The sequence below is a fragment of the Lagenorhynchus albirostris genome, chromosome 9 (genome assembly GCF_949774975.1).
Source record: "Lagenorhynchus albirostris chromosome 9, mLagAlb1.1, whole genome shotgun sequence".
Taxonomy (NCBI): domain Eukaryota; kingdom Metazoa; phylum Chordata; class Mammalia; order Artiodactyla; family Delphinidae; genus Lagenorhynchus; species Lagenorhynchus albirostris.
In genome coordinates this window covers 23,777,196-23,799,941 of record NC_083103.1, presented here as the reverse complement: position 1 = coordinate 23,799,941, position 22,746 = coordinate 23,777,196, and the positions used below count along the sequence as shown (strand labels likewise).

Here is a 22,746-nt window from a genome sequence, read left to right as displayed (position 1 = left end):
ATCCCTGGTCCCTAAAACTGTGCCCAGCCCATTGCAAGGCTGATAAATATCTGTTGAATAAATGAATGCATGAATGAATTTTTATGCCTTTTCCAGACCCCTCTTCTCCCCTCTCAAGCCCTACATAGAACCAGAGGAGCACCAGCTAAATTAGAGGAAAGGGTTTTGAGGGATGGAACCACTCTGGCTGGGCAGTTTGGGAGAGGTTGGTGACTCGTGAAGATGCAAGATTTCCCCCATACAGGCAGAAACATTTCCATGATCTGCTCCTCTAAAGCTAGACTCTTCTCCCTACCCGAACATTTAGAAAGAGCAGGTTACCCTTAGAGGCCCTGGGTAATGCTCAGTCATCCTCTGGAAACAAGCTGTTCATCCTTTGGATGACTGAACACACTTCTGGGGCTTTCAGTCTGAAAGATGGAGGGCGCCTGCCTGGAGGGTAGGAAGACTGTAGATGCTGGACGACTGAGGTGAATATTTCTAAAGTGTAAAATTTTTACATGTTTTAAAAAGCCCAAACAGGCTCATGGAAGAAAGCCTCTTCTCCTGGGTCCTTTACTGAGAAAATGAGCCCTCAGACTGAGAAAGTCAGCTTCAGATCAGCTTCAAAGCCTGCCGTATTCTCCAGGTCTCTAAAAGGAGAGGGAACGGGGGCTGAATTTTTACCAGGAAGGAAGGGAAGGGGCAGTGTCTTGTCCCCAAAACCAACTGATTTCTAATATTATCGCGGAGCCAAATACTTGAAAAAGTCTAGGTCAAATATGGCTGAGGTCCTCCAAGACGAGCCTATCCCCTGGCAGACGTTTGTGCTGAGGAAAGTTACTGGCTGCCCAGGTGTAGGCTGCTCAGATGTGTCGGGACTTGTGAATGTCTGATTTCAGGTCAGAGTTCCTGCACAGGTGCCGGGTCTGTTCTGCTACCCATTTGGGTTTTCATTGATTGAAATTTTACTTTAAATAAAAACCTCTTTGGTATTTTCACTTTTGTTAAAAAAAAAAAAAAATTGGCTGCCAGCCAGACTCGCCCAGTGAGTAAGTATTCCATTTTCCTCCCGTTTCATTCCGATCAGAGATTATTCATTTGTGAATGGGTGGCTATAAAATCTTGCCTCATGCATATGAAAATCGAACCTGGACATTGTTAATTGCCAGTGAGTTTTGCTTTTACTGAAAGGGCTGTGGCAACATGCTTCGCAGGCGATGGATGGAAGGACCAAATTATTTCTTCCTTCCTAAATTCACTCTATGATCTATACTCTCAAATGACGTTTGTCTGAGAGGCGCTGGCTGAACGGCCTGTTTGATCCCCTTACAGATCATGATTCTGGAAGGAAGTGGTGTGATGAATCTCACTCCCAGCAGCAATCTTCTCCACCAGCAGCCGGCCTGGACAGACACCTACCCCACGTGCAATGGTAAGGGGCCGCGCGGGGCCAGTGTCACTCCCCATGGGGATTCTTCCTCGGCTTTCATTAGGCTTCGCTTCCCAACTTAATGAAAAATACAGGTTTTATTCAGCCGGGGGGTGTGGGGTCCAGGGAGACTGGAGAAAACTCTTCATGCTGGAGGTCCTCACCGGCCCCCCAGGGCCCCAGCCAGAAGCCCATTTGAGATATTCCGTGGTTTTCCCCCAATATTCAAAGGTCCAGGTTGGTAGCCTGGCAGAGAGGGTGACAGAAGAGGCACCCCAAAGGAAGGCCAACTTTAATAGTGTTGGCTGGGATATCAAGATAAGATAGGATGGAAAACTGTGTGTGCGTGTGTGTGTGTATGTGTGTGTGTGTGTGTGTGTGTGTGTGTGTCGCAGGGAAGCGTGGAAGTTAAGGAGAAGAGACGTGTAGCAGCTTAATCTTTCTATTTCATTTTCCGGTGACCTCCCTTTGTAAAGGGAGGGGAGAGTTTTTAGGAGACCGTGTGCCTGCCTTTGGTGCTTTAATCTAGAACCGATTGATTAGAAGAAGGAGGGCCTGGTGGCGGGGCTTATAGAGGGTTTGGTGATCAAGCCCATGGCTTACTGTAGAAGCCGGACTGAATAAAGTTGCTGCTGAATCAGGGCACCGCACCCCATTGTGAAGGTGTTCAGTTTGCGTAGACTGCTGTGCACCACACCGCAGTGGGTGTAGGGAGCTCTGGGCCTTCTCCCACCCCATACCTGCGGCTAATCTCCTCCCCAGAGACTCTGCTGCACTTGCTTCCCTTGAGAAAATGGAGATGGGCCATCGGTGAGCAGAGTCTGGGAAGCAGCAGTGGGAGGCTGATGGAAGGGGTGCATTCTTCAAGAAGTGGCCCATCTGTGGGCAGCTCCACCTTCCAGTTTGGAAGCCCAGCCACATGTGGTCGAAAGCGGGGATGGGTGACCTTCTCTTATTGATCACCTGTGCTTCTGAACTCCTGCCTTTTCTGGGCATGACCTTCCCTGTGGCAGGACTCAGGTTCCTTGTGGGGACCTTGAAGGCTGATTCCAAACAGGGAAACGCACAATCCTTTGGATGCCAGGCCCTAGGACCCTCGATTAGGGCAGCATCCCTCTGGTTTGCTCTGGAGTGTAGTCAGCAGGGAGTGGAATTTAAACATCACTTTTTTACTCTCTAACTCCCAGAGGCCCCAGAGAAGGCCCGGCTCCTGGTCATGACTGATGGGGGAGGCCAGTTGAATGCCAGAGAGGAGCTGAACTCATAGGATTTTCAGTGCTTTTCCCAAAGCTTCAGGAATCTGATGAGTCGCCTGGCTGATGGGGAGTCTCCCCTGGTCAACTTTAGACAAAAGTCTCGGGTTCTGCCAAGTTCTAACAGGCTGCGCGTCAGGAGCCATCCTCTCACCTGGGTCATGTGACATCGAGAGAAGAAAGTCCCGCAGGCCTGGTGTGGGGTTATTGTTGTCTCTTGTTTACAAACCCGGAGCTGCACGTTCATAGCAACACAATTCATTAAAAAATAAAAGAACAAAGACTTGGGGAGCTGCAAAAAATGTAGGCCACCCTTAAACAGCTGTATTGGTGGGACACCAAAAAGTCGGGAGGAAATAGAGACATCCGGTCTAGGCTCTGAGTGTTGGTGTATTAGGGAATATTTCTACGTAATTAAATTTTGGGACTAGATTCGTCCAGTCCCTGCCCCTTCCCCCTCCACTGTTGGCTTCTCCTTTAGGGCCCAAGCTGAGGGTTTAGGCCTGCTTTTTTGTGGCCACGAGGAAGGAGGAGCAAGGCACATAATATGAGTGGCAGGTGGGACCGGCTTGGAAACATTCCCCCTTCAGCCTTTCCTCCTGAGGTGTTGAGGGCTAGGCTATAGGCATTGTGGAGATCAAACCTTTTGGAGCTCTGTAGCTCCTTGCCATTCAAACTGTATCCACTGACCAGCACCATAATCATCCTGGAGAAGCTTGTTAGGAATGCAGAAACTCAGGCCTCACCCCAGGTCTATGGAATCAGAATCTGCATTTGAACCACATTCCCTGGTGATTCATAATCACATTAGAGTTTGAGAAGCACTGATCTAGCATGACCTTGAAGAAAAAGTTAGGGACCATTTTCTTTTGCTACGTTTTCCTCTATTGGTCTATCCTTGAGTTTGTGGGAATATCTGTGTGTCATGCTCAGCTGGACTTCCCCTCCTTCAGCTTGGTGGGCTATAATAGGGTTTTCCCCTTGTCCTTGCCCCTCACCTTGCCCACTAGAGAGCTCCTTCCCTTGGCCCATGCTTTCAAGGGGATCATAAGGTCTCTCAGTCTGGTTACATGCCGCCAGAGGCTGGTTCTCTCTTCTCCATCCCTCCAGGATTTTGGGCTGATTTCGTCATGTTCTCTTAAGTGAGTATGAGAGTCACATACATAGATGGTTAGTCCTTAGTGAGCTCAGTAATAGTTACTGGCTTGAATGAATTCCTCTTCTTCCCCGGTACTTGAATTAACCATCTTGTGAATGCACCTCACAACTCTTCCAGGTTCCGACGTTATTTCTTCTTCAGCCCCAAATTTACTAAAGAAAGAGAGAGACAGTACCTATGATGGCAAAGTCTCTGAGGTAGTTTTTATGGGATATACAAGGATGGGTAAGATAGAGTCCATGACCTTGAGCATACAATTTACAAAGGAGAACAGGACTGTAGTTAGAGTCCCACCAAGAGAGGCAGAACATGACAAACGTCATTAGGAGAAATGTAAAGTGCATCTTCTGGAGTTGCAGAGGACAGCAGCCCTCAGCAGTCAGTCTGCGATGGCTTTATAGGGTGGTCAGGGTCAGCAAGCTGGGTAGAAATTCAACAGGGAAATTCAATAGGTAGAATACAAACCGGGCTGAAAGAACAACATAGAAAAAAGGCAAAAGGTCACTTGAGGAATAGTTAGTGAAGAGCCTTAATGCCTGGCTTGGCAGTTTGGGGCCTAATTTCAGTGGATAAAGGGAAATTGCTGAAGGTAGCTGAGTAGGGAAGTGACATCCTAGTGGCTGTAATAACCAGTATGGGGTGGGAGGATGTCAGCACCGTGAGCAGATGAATCATCTGGACCATTTTGGGGAGCAGCAAAGGCATCACAGAGAAAAGAACCTGAGTCTCAAGCTTCAGTTTTGGTTGAAAATGGTCTGAGTTTTGGGTATGTATGTGTATATATGCGTGTGTAAGAGAGAGAAATAAATGGGAGAGAGAGAGGGAGAAGGAGACAACTATGTGGGTGTGGACAAGAAGCTAATACTCTGTTGAAACTGTAACAATGCTTTAGCTTTCATGGTACTTTGTGGGAGGTGGGGAAAGAGCTCATGATCTCAGAGCATTTCAAGTGTTGTGTCCTCATCCAGAGCTCAGGGGTAAGTATATGGAGAACAAAATGAAGATATACGGAGGCTGAATGATTGGCTCCCACCACAACTGGGGAAAGAACTGCGTTTCCTAGAGCCTCCTCTCCAGAGCCCATCTCAAGCTCCAATCCCCACTGATGCACGCAGAGGGTGGTTGTGATCCCTGTGACGTCTGGCAGCCAGAGGGGCATCCCCACGTCTGGGATCATGCTCGGAAACAAACACAGGTCACTCACAGGGCCGCCTCCTGTTTTGCAGTTTCCAGCGGGTTTTTTGGAGGCCAGTGGCATGAAATCCATCCTCAGTACTGGACCAAGTACCAGGTGTGGGAATGGCTCCAGCACCTCCTGGACACCAACCAGCTGGATGCCAGCTGCATCCCTTTCCAGGAGTTTGACATCAACGGCGAGCATCTCTGCAGCATGAGTCTGCAGGAGTTCACCCGGGCGGCCGGGACAGCGGGACAGCTCCTCTACAGCAACTTGCAGCATCTCAAGTGGAATGGTAACTCTTTCTCTGTCTCTGTCTCTGTCTCTCTGCCCTGCTAGGAGCCATCTGGGAAGAGCAGAGACTCCACAGCTGGCAGAGTTCCTGTTTAGGGGCATCCAAGAATGGTCTCACCTCCAAATTACTGTCTCCTGAGACAGAGAAGTAGAAGGGAGGTGAGAGGACAGGCTTGAAGCCTAGGGTACAAGGTGTGTCTAATCCCATACAAATCCAGCATAATGTAATTCTCTCTTTACATGGTTAATTTCCAAGGAGACAAAGGTTAGCTGGGTATTCACAGGATACTTGGTACTCTCAGAAAACCACTTCTTTCTCTTGCAAATGGGGTTCATTGTTTCATTCCCAATCCCTTGCTTGTTAAGATCATCATGGCTACTTTTTTTAAAAAACTTTCTACACCTAGGTTCTTAAGATGGGACGTAAGTGTGGTAAGAAAATAGGCAAAATTAGATCTAGTTTGTTTTTTGGGAGGGGAGAAAGCTTACGATACTACAACAGATTTTTAAAAGGTCCTGAATCGAAAAAAGACTTAAAACGAATGGTCTGGACACATCTGGGATGTTTCTGCAGTGGTTTCTGGGATTGGTGCTGCCCTAGAACCCCAGGTGTCTTTCCTGAGGCCTCACCTAGCACATAGACAGGCACCGTTTAAAGGCTGTCCATTGGTGCTAGTTTATTCACACATGCATGCGTGCTACACTGGCTTGCAAGAGCTGGTAGGGTAGACATCTGTCTTGCAGAATGTCCTTGACACGGGCCTAAGGTTCTTCCGATAGTGGTTATAAACACTAGCTCCTCTGAGAACTATTTTGGAAAGCAGTGATATGTATGAATAGTGAGCTGTCCTGTCCACATCGGAATGGGCATGCTGTCTAAGCAGAATCTGTGTTTGGGCATGTAGCTGGAGCTTTGGGAAGCATGAGCTCCAGGGCTGTGAACCAGATTCAGATCCAGAGAGCTGCCATCAACACTGAAGAGAACCCAGCGTCTGGCTTCGGAGCGGGCAGAAGTGGTGGTCCTTTGAGATGACCTCATTCAGCTCCTGGGCACTCCCTACTTCCCATCCACCTCACAGAGGTGGTTGCTCCTTTTTCTTTTACTAGAACCAAACCAAACAAAGCTCTAAAAATAACCCCCAGGCATCTTCAGAAAGAGCAGACTTACACTTGAAGAATTAAAAATATTTACCTCCCCACCTCCAATTAAATCCAGCGGGACAGCTCCTCTACAGCAACTTGCAGCATCTCAAGTGGAATGGTAACTCTTTCTCTGTCTCTGTCTCTTTAAAGCTTTGCCCTGATTGAAGCTTAAGGCAGGGAAGCGTGGGAGGTGATGTGGCCGTCCTTGACCTTCCACCTTTGACCTTCCATCTTTGGCCTTCCATGACTTGCATGCTGCTGGTGCCTCTGAATGCCTAATGTCCAGATTTCTCACCTTTGTTTCGTTGTTTGCCTTTTTGTAGACATTCCTCTAACTTCCATTTATTGAGTATTTACTTATACAAGGACTCTAAGTGAATTGATTCGTTTGGTGACCTTATGAGAAAATAAATATTGCACCCATTTGACAGGGGCAGTTTTCATCTGGGAAAACTGAAGGTCAGAGACATTAAAGCATGACCTCTGCTCCTGAGATATTTATAATCTGGATGGGCAGGAAAAACATATGAAATGAACTCACATGTATATATGTGCTCTTATATATGATACATCTGGAGAAAAGTTGCCAGGCATAAATAAGGGAAGAATCACTGCACTTATCCAGACAAAGCTCATAGATTAGATCTAATCAAAAGGGGTTTGATTAAATTTAAGATCAAAGAAGAATTAAGGTGATTTTCCTTATGTTTCCTTTGCATTTTGTATCAAATCTTAGTATGTGAAAGCACCTTAGAGGAAATCTAATGACTTTAGCTAGTTTAATCTCCGAAATATACAATTGAGGAAACCAAGATGAAGAAAGGTGAAGTACCTTGCAGCTATTAGTGGAAAAACTGGTCTTTCAACTTCTAAAGTTTTATTTCCTCCATACTGGATGCCTTCTCTATGCAAGGCCAAATAATTTCATCTGATGTTGGTGCCCTAGCTACTGATTTTCTGGGCCAAGGGCCCCAGGCTTGAGATTATAGATCCAGAGAGGGAAGCCCCCTCCCAGAAGCAAAGAAAGGTGAACATGCTGTGGGACTGTCAGAAACTCTTTCATGAAGCCAGCTTCGTCCTTGGTCAAGCAACACATTTTGGCTACACGTGGGCCCGCTCTGAGTTTCCCAATCTGTCCTTCACAGGCCAGTGCAGCAGTGACCTGTTCCAGTCCACACACAATGTCATCGTCAAGACCGAACAAGCTGGTGAGTCGTGGCAGATGAAGGGAGCCAACTTGGTAGGCAAAGGCCTGCGGAGGACAACTGAGAGGGAGTGTGAGGGAGAGTGTGAGAGCGGGACGGAGCCAGTACTTTGGCAGGAAACCCAGGGATGTCTCTTCCCTGGCTGTCTCCAATGGGCCCGGTAGCCATGAGCCTCATCCCTCATCTTTGGGACCAGTGACTGCCGACTATTTCTGATTTCTAAGATTGATGGTGAGCCTAATTCTGCCCACACTTCTCTGCTTCCCATGGTTGGTCAAGGGAACATCCAGGCTCTGATCCAGGAGCCCAGAAAATGCAGAGTCTAAGTGGGCTTTCTTGTCACCACAAAGAGTCAGGGGATTGGACTTGGCCAAGTTAGGAGAAGCCAGGGGAGAGAAGAGGAAGGGTCAGTGTCTCCTCTCCCTCTCCTCCCTTGGAGGGAGTGTGTTTCTCAAGGAGGAGGAAGGTTCGGACTTGGTGTTGTAGTTACTATAGTTTCTAGGGACCTTGGAGTTTCTGTAGGGATGTCCAAAGGCAGCTGTGGAACTGACTCCTGCCTTAAGTATGCTTTTAGACAAAAGCCACTATTCTGAGCTCTGAGTAGGGTCTGCAGGCCCAGAGTAGCTACATTCATTTTTGTTCTCCTTCATCTGCCTAATCATCCCTCCTTCCTCTGCCCCAAAATCTCTCTCCTGGGGACTTTCTGTCTCCCCTGGGAACTTGCAGGGGGCAGTAACTGCCTCGAGAAGTTGTGCCCTAGAGCCTTGTACCAATCAGAGGTCTTTATATAGTGACCTTTGGCCTATGACCTCTTAGTCTAGGGAGAGCTCTGCAAGTCCCCCCAGGTCCATAGGAGCTGCCACTGCTCCAAGGTCACTCCCCATGTCCACATCAGTGAGAATGTGGGCCACATGGACCAACCACGGAGTTTGCCTCAGGCCTCCCTGCAGGTTGCGTGCCGGTCACCAAGGACTATATTAGACCTGGGGTGATTTGTGAGTCACTAGGGGCAGAAATTGGCCCCACGCAGTTATTTACTCTTTTATAAGGGGGCTGGTCTACCATTATTAAAGAAAAAACAGTAGCTGCTAAACATGTGAATTAGGTATTCCTAGCCCTGCCCTTCCCCCCGGAGACCAGGGTTGAGTTACCCAGATGGCCTATGCTTTATGGACGTGACTGCCCTAGAGGCAGGCACAGGACTTGACCTAGAGGATGGTGCCCCCTGACCCCGAATCCCCACTGTTGACTGGACAGATAGCCCCAGCGGAGGAGCCAGGCTGGTACTGGAGAGGTCCCAAGTACTTGACAATTCCTCCTTGACCATCCAGATCTTCTCATGTTGCCAGTTCAGAAAAGCTGAGCCGAAGGGTGGGGAGGAAGCTCCACCCTGGGAGGAGGGGAAAGGAGGCTCATACAGGGGCCAACACCCCCAAACCTTTTTGGTTCAGTTTGTTTTCAGAGACAACAACAGGTACACAAGGTGACCCAACGAGGACAGAGGGTGTAACCCCTAAGTGATCAGGCTTGGGGTGCCCAAACACGTAGCTATTAGTTCAAATACCAGCTAAATCCCTATGTCGTAAACAGGAGGACTTAGCCAGTGAGTCAGGTTTTTATACCATTTATGCTACAAAAACAAAATGAAACTCGGCCAGTGGCTTACCACCCCGGCCCTGAAATTCAGATGCTGGGCAGGAGGGAGCCGAGGGCAGCCTCTGTCTGTGACGAGGGGAGAGCAGGAAGCTCCTGGTGGGGATGAGGTGACAGCTCCTGCCAGATCTCACAGCTCTTGGCCAGCCAGGAAAGAAGAAGCTTCTGTTGGAGATCAGCCCAGAGGTGAGGGGTGTGTAGGAGTTGGGCTTCGTTTAGGGTAGGTGGAGGGGAGTTTCCTTGGAGTCTGAAATCTGAAGAGTCAGGAGACGTGCTTACCCAGCACACTGAAGAGAGAGAGAGAGAGAACTTTTCCTAGATGAAGCAATGAGGCCCTACTCTTAAAACCTGTTTATTTGATTTAGTAACACTCTCATCTCCTTCTCCTTAGTTCTGTTTTGAAAATTTTATGTCACCCCTTAAGCATATTGGAGAAATCTTGGAGGGAGGGGGCTGTCACCCAACTTGAGGAGAGTTTCTCTCTGGATTTTAGCAATAAAGACTCTGTGATAAGACTGAGCAGACTTTTTCTTAAAGAAACATCATTAATTCTCCCAGGAAGACGTTACTAGGAAAAGATGCTCATTAATCATGAAATTATTTTGTCCCTGCCATTTTTTTTACTAGTCTAAAAATATTCTGGTGACAATATAGTAGAATGTAAGACAATGCCAGGCTCCTGGATCCCCCCCCCCCCCACCAAGTGCAGACTGGGAATATCCTCAGGAAAGCATTGGTCTAGGACAGGATCCCACTGTTGCAACTTCTCTCACTTCCCTCAAAACGCAACAGGTGTAGAACACCTGGATGGGGCCGTAACAAAGTCCACCTCCCCTAGGGCCCTGGAAGAAAACTGGGGTAACATTATGATAAGGTAACATGTGGCTGAAACAGAATCTTATCTCTTCTCCCTGAGAACCAGCCCCTCGTCCCACACCTCTCTGATGAACAGTGAGTAAGAAAAGGCAAACTCCTCACCTGGGGAAGGTGATTGCTGACATTCCCATTTTCTGTCCTTTGTAGACCCTTCCATCATGAACACCTGGAAAGAAGAAAACTATTTATATGACACCAACTATGGTAGCACAGTAGGTAACTAACTCCCCAACGCTTAAGACCCTTGTACATTCTTATTCTGGTTTTCTAACAGCCCAAAATTTATGTTGTAAGGAGGGGACTCTTAATGTCCTTTATGTTTTCATTGCCACAGAGTTGTTGGACAGCAAAACTTTCTGCCGGGCCCAGATCTCCATGACAACCAGCGGTCACCTTCCCATTGGTAAGTTGTCCTGACATCCGAGGCTGAGTGTACCTCCTGCAAGTGCTTCCTGTGAATTAATGAGAATTACCAATGCCCTACATTTCCAACTTTGCTGGAGTCTTTCCCATTAAAAGGCTAGGAAAAATTTATAGAGAATCTGCTTTCGGGCCCATATTTGTACATTGAAAATGACCAGCAAGGATGCCTCTAGGAAATGTGTTTTGCTCCTGTGAAACCAAGTCACTCTCTGTGACAACAGAAACTCTCTCTTCAGTAAAAACTTGCTTTTGTGAAATTATCCAATAAAATTATTCATACGTGGGTATATTTATGGGGGAGAAGGCTCTATTTAATTTTCAACAAGCTGTCTTTGGCTTTAGAGACTGAATGTCTAACAGTGGAATTCAGAGGTCAGTGAACCTGGGATGATGGTCTCTGGGTGGAGGGGCAGTAGCTGAAAACTTCTGGAACCCTGGGAATCAGGGTCAGTTTTAAAGTCTGACCTTGTCGGCTCATCAGGACTCTCTAATTAGTCAGACCACCTGCACATTATGAATTATGTTCATATGAGTTGTGTTTGGTTAGGACTGGATGCATCTGGGGTCTACCCATGACTCTCAATCAAGGTTACACTGAGCGGGAGGGTTGGTCTGTTGGGAGTCTGGGAAAGGAGCTTTCAGATTGCATTTCAGATTATTTCTCCTTGTCCACTTACAAATAGGTCCACTGGTAGGAATGAGTGCATGGGGGAGGTGAAGAGAGGGTTTCGTGTTGTCCCTTGATCTCGGTGCGAATTTGTGAATCTGTTTGGCTCTGTGAAATGGAGCTTAGACCCGTCACAAGTGAATCTGTCTTTTCCTGGAATTGAATTTGGGGCAGCTTCAGAACTGGGATTTAAAAGAGTGTCTGTGAAAGGAAGAATCAAACAACAACCCTTCCTCCTTCCTTTTTTTTTTTTTTTTTTTTTCATTTTGTTGAGTGTGCTTTTGAGAACTGAAAAAAATGCAAGCTTTTGGTTTGAGGTTTTGTTCGGGTCAAGCCCTTTGAATGAGACAGGGCTGGCAGCCAGGGTAAATGCTTCTGGAATTGAGGTTAAGAATGGAGGCCAATTCATTTCTCGACCTCCCCCTCCACACAGAGGCCCATCGCCTTATGTGTCACTCTAAGTATTTGCTGAAATTAGGGAACTAGATCAAACACTGGAAAGGTTCTGCAGTGGATTTGCCATGCTGGGGGAACTGAGCCAGTCAGGGTAAAATTTCTGTGGCAATCGTTGCCACCCAGTCAAGACCAAGGTTTTCAGAGCTGAAGAAACCACCACGGTCGCCCTCTGACTTCCTGACACACCTCCTGAGGTGTCACCTCCCACGTCCTGGGTCTTTGGCTTAGGGCAGAAGATTCCAAGGAAGAATAAAGTTGAACCAACCACTTCCTGAGCCTCAGGGATGGTTAGGTCTCTAGGCACCTGGGAGAGGAAAAGCCGTAAAAGGAAAAGCAACTCTGCTGCCCTCCCAGCCAGGCCACACTGCTCTCTCCTGCATCCTGACTTAACCTGCTGGAATCTCCCAATCAACAGGGACCAATGTCGGCTTTCATATTTGTAGTAACAGGGAACTAACTCACTGTCTCCTGAGTTCAACTATTCTCCTTTTGAATAGTCCTTCTTCAAATGGGCTTTACAGATCTGCTCTCCTGCACCTCCCTTGATTCTTGATCACCTTACTCCACATTCCTATCCCGAAATGGTAACACAGGCTGGAAAATGAGATGAGCCCTCCAGGACCCCGATCCGAATGATCACTTAAAGAATCATTTCAGTGTCTGGGTTGCTGAATTCTTTGGGGTAACAGCCTTCCAGGTAGGGTAGTTAATTACAGCCTTGTAAGGATCAGTTCCTTTCAGAATAGTTTAGTCTCTACTGGACGGGACCAGAACCACCCCCCCCCCCGCCAAAGACCCTTGTCATTTGTCTGAGTCTTTGGATTTCCAGCTCCCATGAAATGGAGTGCAGTTAAGTATCTTTATGTGTTTTAGTGCAAGTCACAAGCCGCGCCGAGGCGAGGCCACACGTCAACTGACGCCCTCGCTGATAAACACAGGTGGGGAAGCGGGCTCTGTTTTGATGTCTCTGTCATCTGCTCATTTCATAAAATGGCCACCGCCAGTGCTCCGGATCTGCCCGATAGTCCTCGAGCCAATGACGCTAATTCGGGATTGATGTGTTTATTTACCGACTCGCTGAGCCTAGAGCGAGGGTGGCATGGTCTATTATAACACTGAAATTTGTATATCCCGTAAAGAAATGGCTCACAGCTGAATAATATGCAAATGCTTCTAATCTTTGCTTCTTGTGAAGCAGCTTAGATGAAGTCATGCTCTGGAGCTCATCATAAACTCGTGCCTTGGTGGTGCCCCGTCTGGACTGGACCTTGGCCTGAGGTGCCTGGGAGTGGAGCAGGAGAAGGCCAATCTGGACAGTTTCCCCAGAGCAAGCCATTATTTTATAAGGATGAATCACTTAACCACGCGGCTAACTTCAAAGGTTTTGACTTTTATTTGGGGGCCGGGGGAAGATACAGGGGGCAAGGCCATCATATTAAGGTGAGGTTTCAGATCAAAGGATTTTAGTGCTGAGGCAGGTGGGTGATTCCACAGCTTGTCGCGCATGCCCTGGGGGCTGGAAGAAGAGGCTGGAAGAAATTCAAGTTTCTTTTGCCCTTGGCTGCATATTCTTGCCTATGGTGATGCACACATTTTTATTGGGGGATTTTTTTCGCGGGAGGTCTTTCTTAAGCTGGATGGAAATCTACCTTGGGCAAATGGCTGACATCTCGAAGAGAACATTTCCTCGTGGTGTAGCTGGTCTGGGGGTTCTTAATCTGGAGTCCATGGACTCCTAAGTGACCCACACACTCCTGAAATTGTTGCAGAATTTCACGAGTGTACACATATGTGCCTTTTTCTGGGGAGAGGGGCCAAGGTTTCCATTTTATTCATAAAGGTACCTTAACTCCCCAAAGTAACTGATTCTTGCATTACATGAGTTTGCAACCCGTAAACAATGATTGAGGCCAAGCTGAGAGACACCTACACTTGGGTTTTTCTGAGTTCAATGCTGGCTCTGAAATAATGGCCCTTCATCCCTCCTGGATGCCATTTGAAAATGAGCTTTGCTTGTGGCCTGCTGGGTAAATGCCACTCTTTGTCTGCAGAACAACGTGGCCCTGTCAGAATGATGTATCACTTGGAAACCGCTGTGGGTGCCAACCTGTCGCAATATTGTCACATCCTGATGGGATGTCGCAACCTCACCCTGAAACCTACAGGGAGGGAGAGTGGAGTCTCCTTGCATTTCCTGCGAATTTGTTCTTTCAGGTTTCAGAGAAATCCAAGTCGGGTGCGAACCCTCCTGCTGACAGTGTTGAGGGGGAGGGGCGGCGGGGTGGGGGAGGATGGTGGCACATTTAACCAGAAAAAGAGGTTTCTCTTGTAACCAGATCTTATTAAAACTCTCTCATCTATCCCACCACGACTTTCAAACTGCTGGGAGCTCTGAGTTGTGACAATCTGGGGGATCAGATAGGTGAATGCACCCGTGCATGCGGGGAAATAGAGAATCATCAAATTGGAATGACTTTTCCCCACTAACTAGTGGGTTGCAGAACTGAACCTGATTCTTGGCAGGGAAGACATTTATGAAATCTCTTATGTGGCACCCTCTTTGGAAATGGCATAGAATAGTGGTTATGAGTGAAACCTCTGGATCCTGCTATCGCCTTCTTCATAGGGTGATTGTGTGAATCAAAACAGGTGATTCATGGAAAGTGCTGACCACAGTGACTGGTACATAGTAAGTGGTCAAGAAACAGGAGCTAGTCTTCTTAACCATTTTCCTTAGGAGGTAATGGTATTCAAACTTTATTGAATAATGGATCACTACTGACAATCTTGAAAGCTGTGGACCCTCTTCCTTTACCTGCGGTTTCAGTCAGTCTGAAATGCCATTGAAGTCCACACATGGGTCAGCAAACCTTAAGTTAGGGAGCCCTGATGTAATGTACACAGAAGGGATGCGATATACTGGTCCAATTTCTTGTCAGGATTGGCTACCATTTAGGGGCTGCCCTGGATTCAAGTTGTCAGAGTTTTGATTGTGGGAGTTTTTTTTGGTAAGATCTGCGTTAGTCGTCCTGACATTTGAAGTGCCCACTGACACACCCACACACCCACACACCCCCCCCACACACACACTGCTAGATCATTTAGTTTTCTCTTTAACAAGTTTTATTTCACAGATTTGCCTCTGTCAACTCCTCTTTGTTGATAATCTCAAGGGTTACCATAATGAGTCATTTGTTAAACTAATCTGTGTTTCCATAGTCCACTGTGGCCCTCTCTACTGAGCTCAGGCCAGTCAATGGCCCCTTTGTCAGGCTGATTAAAAGGTAACTTTGCATGCCAAAAAAGGCACTCCTCTGGCTTACAAGTCATCTTTCTTTGTTATAAATGTTTACATTTTTGTTTTATATATATATATAAAAGCCTAAAACTTTTCAATGACCTAAATCCTTCAGTGGGGACTTCCCTGGTGGTGCAGTGGTTAAGAATCCACCTGCCAATGCAGGGGACACGGGTTCGATCCCTGGTCCGGGAAGATCCCACGTGCCGTGGAGCAACTAAGCCCGGCACCACAACTACTGAGCCTGCGCTCTAGAGGCCGTGAGCCACAGCTACTAAGCCCACGTGCCACAGCTGCTGAAGCCCATACATCTGGAGTCCGTGCTCTGCAACAAGAAGCCACTGTAATGAGAAGCCCATGCACCGCAACGAAGAGTAGCCCCCGCTCGCCTCAACTAGAAAAAGCCAGCGGGCAGCAAAGAAGACCAGCGCAGCCAAAAATAAACAAATAAAAAATAAATCCTTCAATGGTTTCCCACCTCTCACAGAATAAGAGCTAAAATCCTCAAAAAGTCCTACAAGGCCTTAGTGATCTGAACCTCACCTGCTCCCCTCTGCCCCTTGTTCACAGCCACACTGACTTCCTTCTATTCTATGCACACTGACCTCAGGGCCTTTGCTATTCTCAGGCATGGAAAGCTCTTCCACAACCTCTCTGTATGACTGTCCCCTCACACCTTTCTGGTCCCCATATCAGAGACGTCTTCTGTGACCACCTTATATTTAATGGCAAAATTATTCCTATCTCCACACTTCTACCCCTATTTCTTACCCTGAAATTTTTTCTCCAGAGCACTTATCACCTCTGTTTTGTTTTGGACACGACCACCTGCCTGAACAGTGCTAGGCATGTAGTAGGTGCTCAATAAATACTGGTGAAATGAGTGGATGAATGAATGAAGATGATAATTGTAGGAAATAGGGAAATGAAGCAGTTCTCATTTTTCTCTTTAGCAGAGTCGCCTGATATGAAAAAGCAGCAAGACCAACCAACAAAGTCCCACACCAAAAAGCACAGTAAGTTGGCTGGCTTTCAGATGCCTCCTGGCCCTTCCCCTTGAGTGGAGAATAACTGGACACCACCAGTGTTTAGACAAATATTGCCTCTGCCTTCTACCTGCATTTCTTCACCTCAGACTGGGTAGGGTGTGAAAAGAGAGGCATCACCCACTGTCTAAGTAACCCCCTCTGCAGTTGTTTCTCAAAGTGGAGCCCCAGTGGTTATTTCCTCCTCATTCTGTTCTCTTTGTGCTAAAACTGAGACATCAGTGAACAAGAACTTCTTGCAGGCATGGGGTGAGCAATTTCCCTTTCTCCAGAAAAAAGGGTGGGAAAAGGAGAGAGATGGGAAGAAACAGCTGAGGGTGTATTCTTTTTTTCTTTTGCTGAATGTTGGCTTCTTACTTTTGTGGAGTTATTGTTCCAAGAAATACTGTTTATTCTTAAGATTCAACAGTGCTTTTGGGGAGTTGTATTTCCCCCGATAATAAAACCTTATGAAAGTGTATGAAATATCAGAGACGTGGAGGTGGTGGGGGGGAGGACACGGAAAGAAATCAAGGTGGTGTAATCTGGAAATTGTAAGGAGTTGGACTGCTATCTGCTATCTGCTACTCCAGGTCATCCCACAGAACTGAATGAACACAGCCCTTCAAATTGGGTGTGGGAGGGAGTTGTGTGTCACAAATCCAGTGAGGGTAGAATTGAATTTGGTTACTAATTTCATTACAGTTGCTGTTTCATTTTCGAATTGGCCCCCTCCACCCCTGTGAGACCCCGCACCAATATATTCTAGGAGTTAGAATTCTAAGACCCTACCGACGCGCATTTGGCTGACACACAGTTGCTGGGTGGCAGCCGTCTAATTGATTGAGGTTCTAAACAAAAGAAGTTCTGAATAAAAGTGGTTGAGCGTTGCTCTCCTGGGAAGTAACAAGTTGAAATGAATGCCCAGCAATCTGTTAACCATATTTAGAAGATACACCTCCTAGCCTAGGAGATCTAAAACCTATTTTTAAAACTTATTTCTTTTTATTGAAGTACAGTTGATTTACAATGTTGTGTTCATTTCTGCTGTACAGCAAAGTGATTCAGTTATACATATATATACGTCCTTTTTAAAAAATATTTTTTATTATTGTTTATCACAGGATATTGTATATAGTTCCCTGTGCTATACAGTAGAACCTTGTTGTTTATCCATTCTATATAATAGCTTACATCTGCTAACCCCGACCTCCCACTCCGCCCCCTCTCCCAACCTGTGCCCCCTTGGCAAACACAAATCTGTTCTCTGTGTAAGACCTATTCTTTTGTCTTGGCTTTGCCACTCGTTAGCTGTGTGACCTTGGTCAAGTCAGTTGAATTCTCCATGCTTCAGCTTTCTGATTTGTAAAATTAAAAACCTGTGCTAGTTCATTCTTAAATACCCAGTGGGGAGTCTGTGACTTGGCGTCACAGGTGGGTAGCATGGAATCAAGTATCTCTGACTTGTTGTGAGATATTTCAACTCTAGGCTTCCTCTAGCCCTTCTTTGCAGTGACTTCAGCCATGAATAAACTCCTTTTTCTCCTTCACCTCAGATCCGCGAGGGACTCACTTATGGGAATTCATCCGCGACATCCTCCTGAACCCAGACAAGAATCCAGGGTTAATCAAGTGGGAAGACCGGTCTGAGGGCATCTTCAGGTTCTTGAAATCAGAGGCTGTGGCCCAGCTATGGGGGAAAAAGAAAAACAACAGCAGCATGACCTACGAAAAACTCAGCCGAGCCATGAGGTGAGGGGTTTCACGTCTCCAAGCGTGATAAGGCCGTGTGACCAGTCATTCCCCCGGCTGTCTTAATCAGACCAGCCACCTTATGCAATGCCTTTTGTTACAGATATTACTACAAAAGAGAAATTCTGGAACGTGTGGATGGACGAAGACTGGTATATAAATTTGGGAAGAATGCACGCGGATGGAGGGAAAATGAAAACTGAAGCTGCTGAAACATTGAACACAAACCTAAACACATCCCACATGATAACCAACCAAGAAGTCCCTGGACATAAATATTTCAAAGACTACTTTTCTCTGATATTTATGTACCATGACAGGGAAAAAAATACATCTACTTCTAAAGGAAGAAGGAACATGACAGTTGATAGAATTATTTTGTTACTTTGAAGTATGTCCTATATGGGGAACAAACGTACACAGTTTTCTGTGAAATATGACACTGTATGTGGCTGTGATTTGTTTTTGCCTCTATTGTGAAGTTCTTTTCCACTGCAAGAACAGAGTCTGTAGCCATGTGCTTCTTGCTAAGGAGAAAGAAAAAAAAATCAGATGGCATTAAAAGTTTTTATGTGCAAAATGATTTAGGAAAAGATGAGGTGTCCTCCGCACATAGCATCCTCGTGGCCTCTTCAGGAGAGGTGGGCGTGGCCTCTAGGATGAACTCCAGGGTCTCCGATTGGTGGGATGAACCAGAAGGATGCTGAGAAGTCTACCCTGACCTTCGGGAGTCAGTGAGTGGAGAATGAGGACTTCCACAATCCAGAGTGGACTGTAATCATTGCATAATCACATGCCTTTTATGCTTAAATCAGAAAAGAATAATGGTGGAGGGGGCTTTATACTCATTCAGGAATGATTTACCCGGTGCCAAGTCTATCTTCCCTCCTCCCCCTTGGATGATTGGTGAAAAACTTCAATTGCCACCTCTGCTCACTTTTAGTTACTTAAAGAGAAGGTCCGGCTTTGGTTATTTTTATCCCAGTTGCTTAAAAATAAGTGGGAAAAGGGAGGTAGTTATGAGTTTGCTCTTGTACTTCCATTGTCCTGTGGTTTCCCAATTGGCACAATTGATATTTTTGTCTGAATTATTCTTTGTTGTGTATTATTTGGCTGTCCTGTGTGTTTTGGGATGTTTAGCAGTATCTATGATCTGTACCCACTAGGTGCCAATGGCACTCTGGTCCTCGAAGTTATGACAACCCAAAATGTCTCTAGACATTACCAAATGTCCCCGGGGCCTGGGGGGGAGGGAGAACCACTGATTTAGCTAGTCAAGATGAAGATGGTGATTTATTCTCAGAAAAACAACAACAAAAAATCCCTAGAGTGAAGCAAAAGCAAGACTTTAAAGTCAACCTATTTTTCATTTTTAAAATGTTTGGACAATGGGTTGAAAGAGCTAGAGCGATTTCTTTTCAGAACCTGAGATGAGAGCTAGACTCAGATAAATTAAACAAGGGCTAACAATAAAACACACTGCACTAGAATTACAAAACAGAGTAAATATTATATTACAGAAGGAAACACTGAGAGGAGAGAAAAAGAGTGTGTGTGTGAGAGAGAGGAAGTTAGTTCCAGGGGAGAATCTTTGCAGATGTTAGTTCTTATAATCTTTCCTCTTTTGGATAATCTCTTTCCTGTCTCATCTTAACTCATTCCAAAGTGAATGATGTCTTGCCTAGATTTGCATCTAGAAGAATGTTAAAAAAAAAAAAAAGACAAAGAAAAGAAAAGAAGGATGGAAGAGAAAAACAGAAAACTCAGTTCAGGATCTATGGTCAGGGAGGAGTTAGAGACTTCTCCAATGATGCCATTGTTCTGGGTCCCTGGAGACTTATCGCCAGACCCTGAAATCTGGGAGGAACGTGAGCCTGTAGACACTTTGAAAATGAGTTTGAACATCCAGATCCCTTTTGCAACTTTTCTTTTCTGCTCCCCATGTCCTTGGCTTTCTCCTCCCTCCTGCCTCTCTATCTTGAGCATAATATGGGAATGAAGACATGTACCAATAAGAGGGGGCTCGTCTCATCCACTGATGGAACACCTCCTGCAGTGCCTTCCTCAACTCAGGCAAGCGAGTCATAGTCAAAGGTTGCAGAGTGTCTGTAATGGATTCAGAATGTTGGAAGTATGAAGAATTTGTCCTAATTATAATGAGAGCCATTATGGCCAGTGACCTTGGAGCACAGCTTAGTGAGATGAATGACCTTCTGAAGGTACAACCGAGTTGTTTTTCTCTCTGCCTGACTTGGTGCTACTCAGTGTTGTCAAGTCACAGTTACTGAGGGAACTGAGAGAAATGAAGATGAGCAGCACAGATCTGAGACATTCCTGCATGAAAGACACACCTTGCTCTCCGGGGAAGGCTAAAGAGCTATGAGGCTTTCCCAGCAGTTGACTATACTTCCCACAGAATGAATTAAACCTCCAGATATTTGAATTAGTGTAAACACATGAATGTTTGTGTGACTGTGTGTGCCTGAATTGTGTGAAGTTATTAGAGGTGTCTGCTAATTCGCTCTCTGCTGTTTCTTCTCTGGCTTGGCCTGTTCATCATCTAGGCAGCCTGGATCCTTCTCCAACCTTGCTCTTCCACAAACCTGTAAGTTTCTCACATTCCTCCAAATTGGTCTTGCTCTTTCCTCACCCTCTCCATTGAAGAGCAGTCCCTGCTAGGTAGTGAGTCTGGGGTGTACTGACTGGAACACTCTGCAGATAATTAGCAGATTGTGTTATTTGTTGAAAGTGACGGTTTCTTGGCATCCGGTTCCTGCATAAATAGGTGGGCGTATTAAGTTCTCAGCATATCTCTCTATTGTCTTGGCTTGAGTTTGATGCATTTTCTGTGTGCTGTTCATGACTTGGAGAACTCGAGGTAATCGAGCCATGCCAATTTGGGGTGTGAATAGAATCCTTCCCCCCGGTGTTGCAAGGGAAAGCAAAATCCCAGAGACAAGCCAGCACCAGGTGAAGCCCCCTTCTTTTGGCAACTCACAGCTTCTCACTTGAGAAGCTCGTCTGAGCCGATGCTCCTATGGTCACTGCGCACAGTCTCCTTAAACTCTCCTTAAACTAAAGGCTCAGGCTCTTCTTTGTTTTTTTCCTGGGAACCTGAGGCAGGAAAGGTATTTCTAAGACTTTACCAGACTCAGATCATCTGAGGCTTCTAGATATTTGACTTGATGAAACGAGCAAAGCCCTGACTCCCAGGGACATACTTACAGCTTCTTGAACTTGCTTTCTGAGCAGGGCAGACCTGGGCAATGAGTTTTCCTTTGAGTGTGCTTGTCCTTCTTCAAACTCTTACCTTGCTAGACTGTAAGCTCTTTGAGGGCAGGGATGATATCTTAGCAATATTGTTTTCCCAGTATCTAACATGAGACAGGTCCTCAATAACCATATGTTGAGTGAATGAATGAATGTCTTCTGGAAGACTCCTCGGATTGGGAAGCTATATCCATAATCGTGATGTAAATTGTTTTCTTCACTGGATGAAGAGCACAACGGCCAAAACTTCAAGGACATATTATCTATCAGGTGAACATTTTACTGTGAGACTCTTTACTTTGCCTTCCTACCTGCGCTGAAATAAAATCAAAACAGGTTATTTGGTTCTGCAAGTCAATGTATGTTGTGTGAGAATTCTGTCACCTTATTAGGAACTGTGAGACTTATCTGGTGTAAGACGCCAGTCATGAACCTTGAACCTGTTTAAACCAATGAAGATTATGAATGTGTTTATATGATGTAAATTGCTATTTAAGTGTAAAGCAGTTCTAAGTTTTAGTATTTTGGGGTTGGTTTGTATTTTTTGTTGTTGTTTTGAAAAATATTGAGGGATCTTTTGATAAGGTTAGTCATGCATGTTAGATTTTAGTTTTACAAGTGTGTTGTTTTTCAAATGTATAAAGTGTAGGAAAAGTTAAAATAGTAAGAGGGAAAGGCAATTATATTATTCTTCTATAGTTAAAAAAAGTTTATCGAGTGCCTACTGTGTGCATGGCGTGGAACCGTATTTGTGAGGAGCTTATCTAACTATGTGGGGTGTAATAGGTACTCCATAGGAGCCCATTGGATGGATACCTCCTGTGTGAAAGAAACAACACAGCAATCACAATTATCAGAGCTGAATTAACCTCAGCATTGCTTCTCAGTATTCCATTTCTGGAATAAGAGATACAGAGAACATTTAATAAAAACGTGTTGAGACTGGGCCTCACGAACCACTAAAATGTATAAGCCTTCACAAGTTTAGCTTAATTGGGATTAATCTTTCTGTAACTATATGCCTAATTCTTGCTTTTCTTCTCATCTGGCTTCTGGGTTGACAATTTGTGGGAAGCAACCCTACTGCTGCTATTTTTTTAAAAATCAGAAATCTTGCCCTTGAAACTGTATTAAATTCAAACTGAATATTTCTGTTTTATGAAAGAATTATATTTTTCAAAATATGTTTTTTTGGTTTGATGGGTCCCAGAAAACACTAATAAAAACCACAGAAACCAACCTGTAACTGTGTGCTTCTTGCTTCAACAAGTCATTCAAAACCAGGCTTAGAGGGAATGCACTTAGCAACACACTTAGCAACACAACATATGCAGTTTCTGCATATGGTTACTCAATATGCATTTACTGAACATCTACTACTATGTGTCAGGCACTGTCCTAGGCACTGAGTTATGGCAGAGAATGAAAGAGACAAAAAAATTCTGCTCTTTTGAAGTTTATGTTCTATTGGATGGAAACAGACAAGAAACAAAATATTAAGAAACAAACATAGCATATCAGATGTGTAGTCAAGAAATGTAGAGCAAGGAAGAGGAGTAAAGTGTGCTGGAGTATGTAGGGTTGATTGCAAGTTTAGACAGGGTTAAGAAGGGTGGAAGGAAAGGAGCCATGCAGATGGCTGGGGGAATGGTACCCTACTGGAGGGACCAGCAGGTACAAAGTT

At 45.6% G+C, this 22,746-nt stretch overlaps 1 protein-coding gene across 4 annotated transcripts in view; it reads left to right on the top strand.

The window, feature by feature from the left end:
• Positions 1-22,288, top strand: part of EHF (ETS homologous factor) — a 42,755-nt gene extending 20,467 nt beyond the window's left edge. For 2 of the 4 annotated variants that reach the window (XM_060159423.1, XM_060159424.1), the window contains exons 2-9: positions 1,315-1,414; positions 5,050-5,295; positions 7,583-7,645; positions 10,319-10,387; positions 10,506-10,574; positions 15,969-16,031; positions 17,597-17,792; positions 17,896-22,288. In XM_060159423.1, the coding sequence (XP_060015406.1) occupies positions 1,318-1,414; positions 5,050-5,295; positions 7,583-7,645; positions 10,319-10,387; positions 10,506-10,574; positions 15,969-16,031; positions 17,597-17,792; positions 17,896-17,995 (903 nt within the window). In that variant the 5' untranslated portion in view covers positions 1,315-1,317 and the 3' untranslated portion in view covers positions 17,996-22,288. The remainder of the gene's footprint in view (positions 1-1,314; positions 1,415-5,049; positions 5,296-7,582; positions 7,646-10,318; positions 10,388-10,505; positions 10,575-15,968; positions 16,032-17,596; positions 17,793-17,895) is intronic. The other 2 variants (XM_060159425.1, XM_060159426.1) reach the window with 2 other exon arrangements.
• Positions 22,289-22,746: the final 458 nt, after the last annotated feature.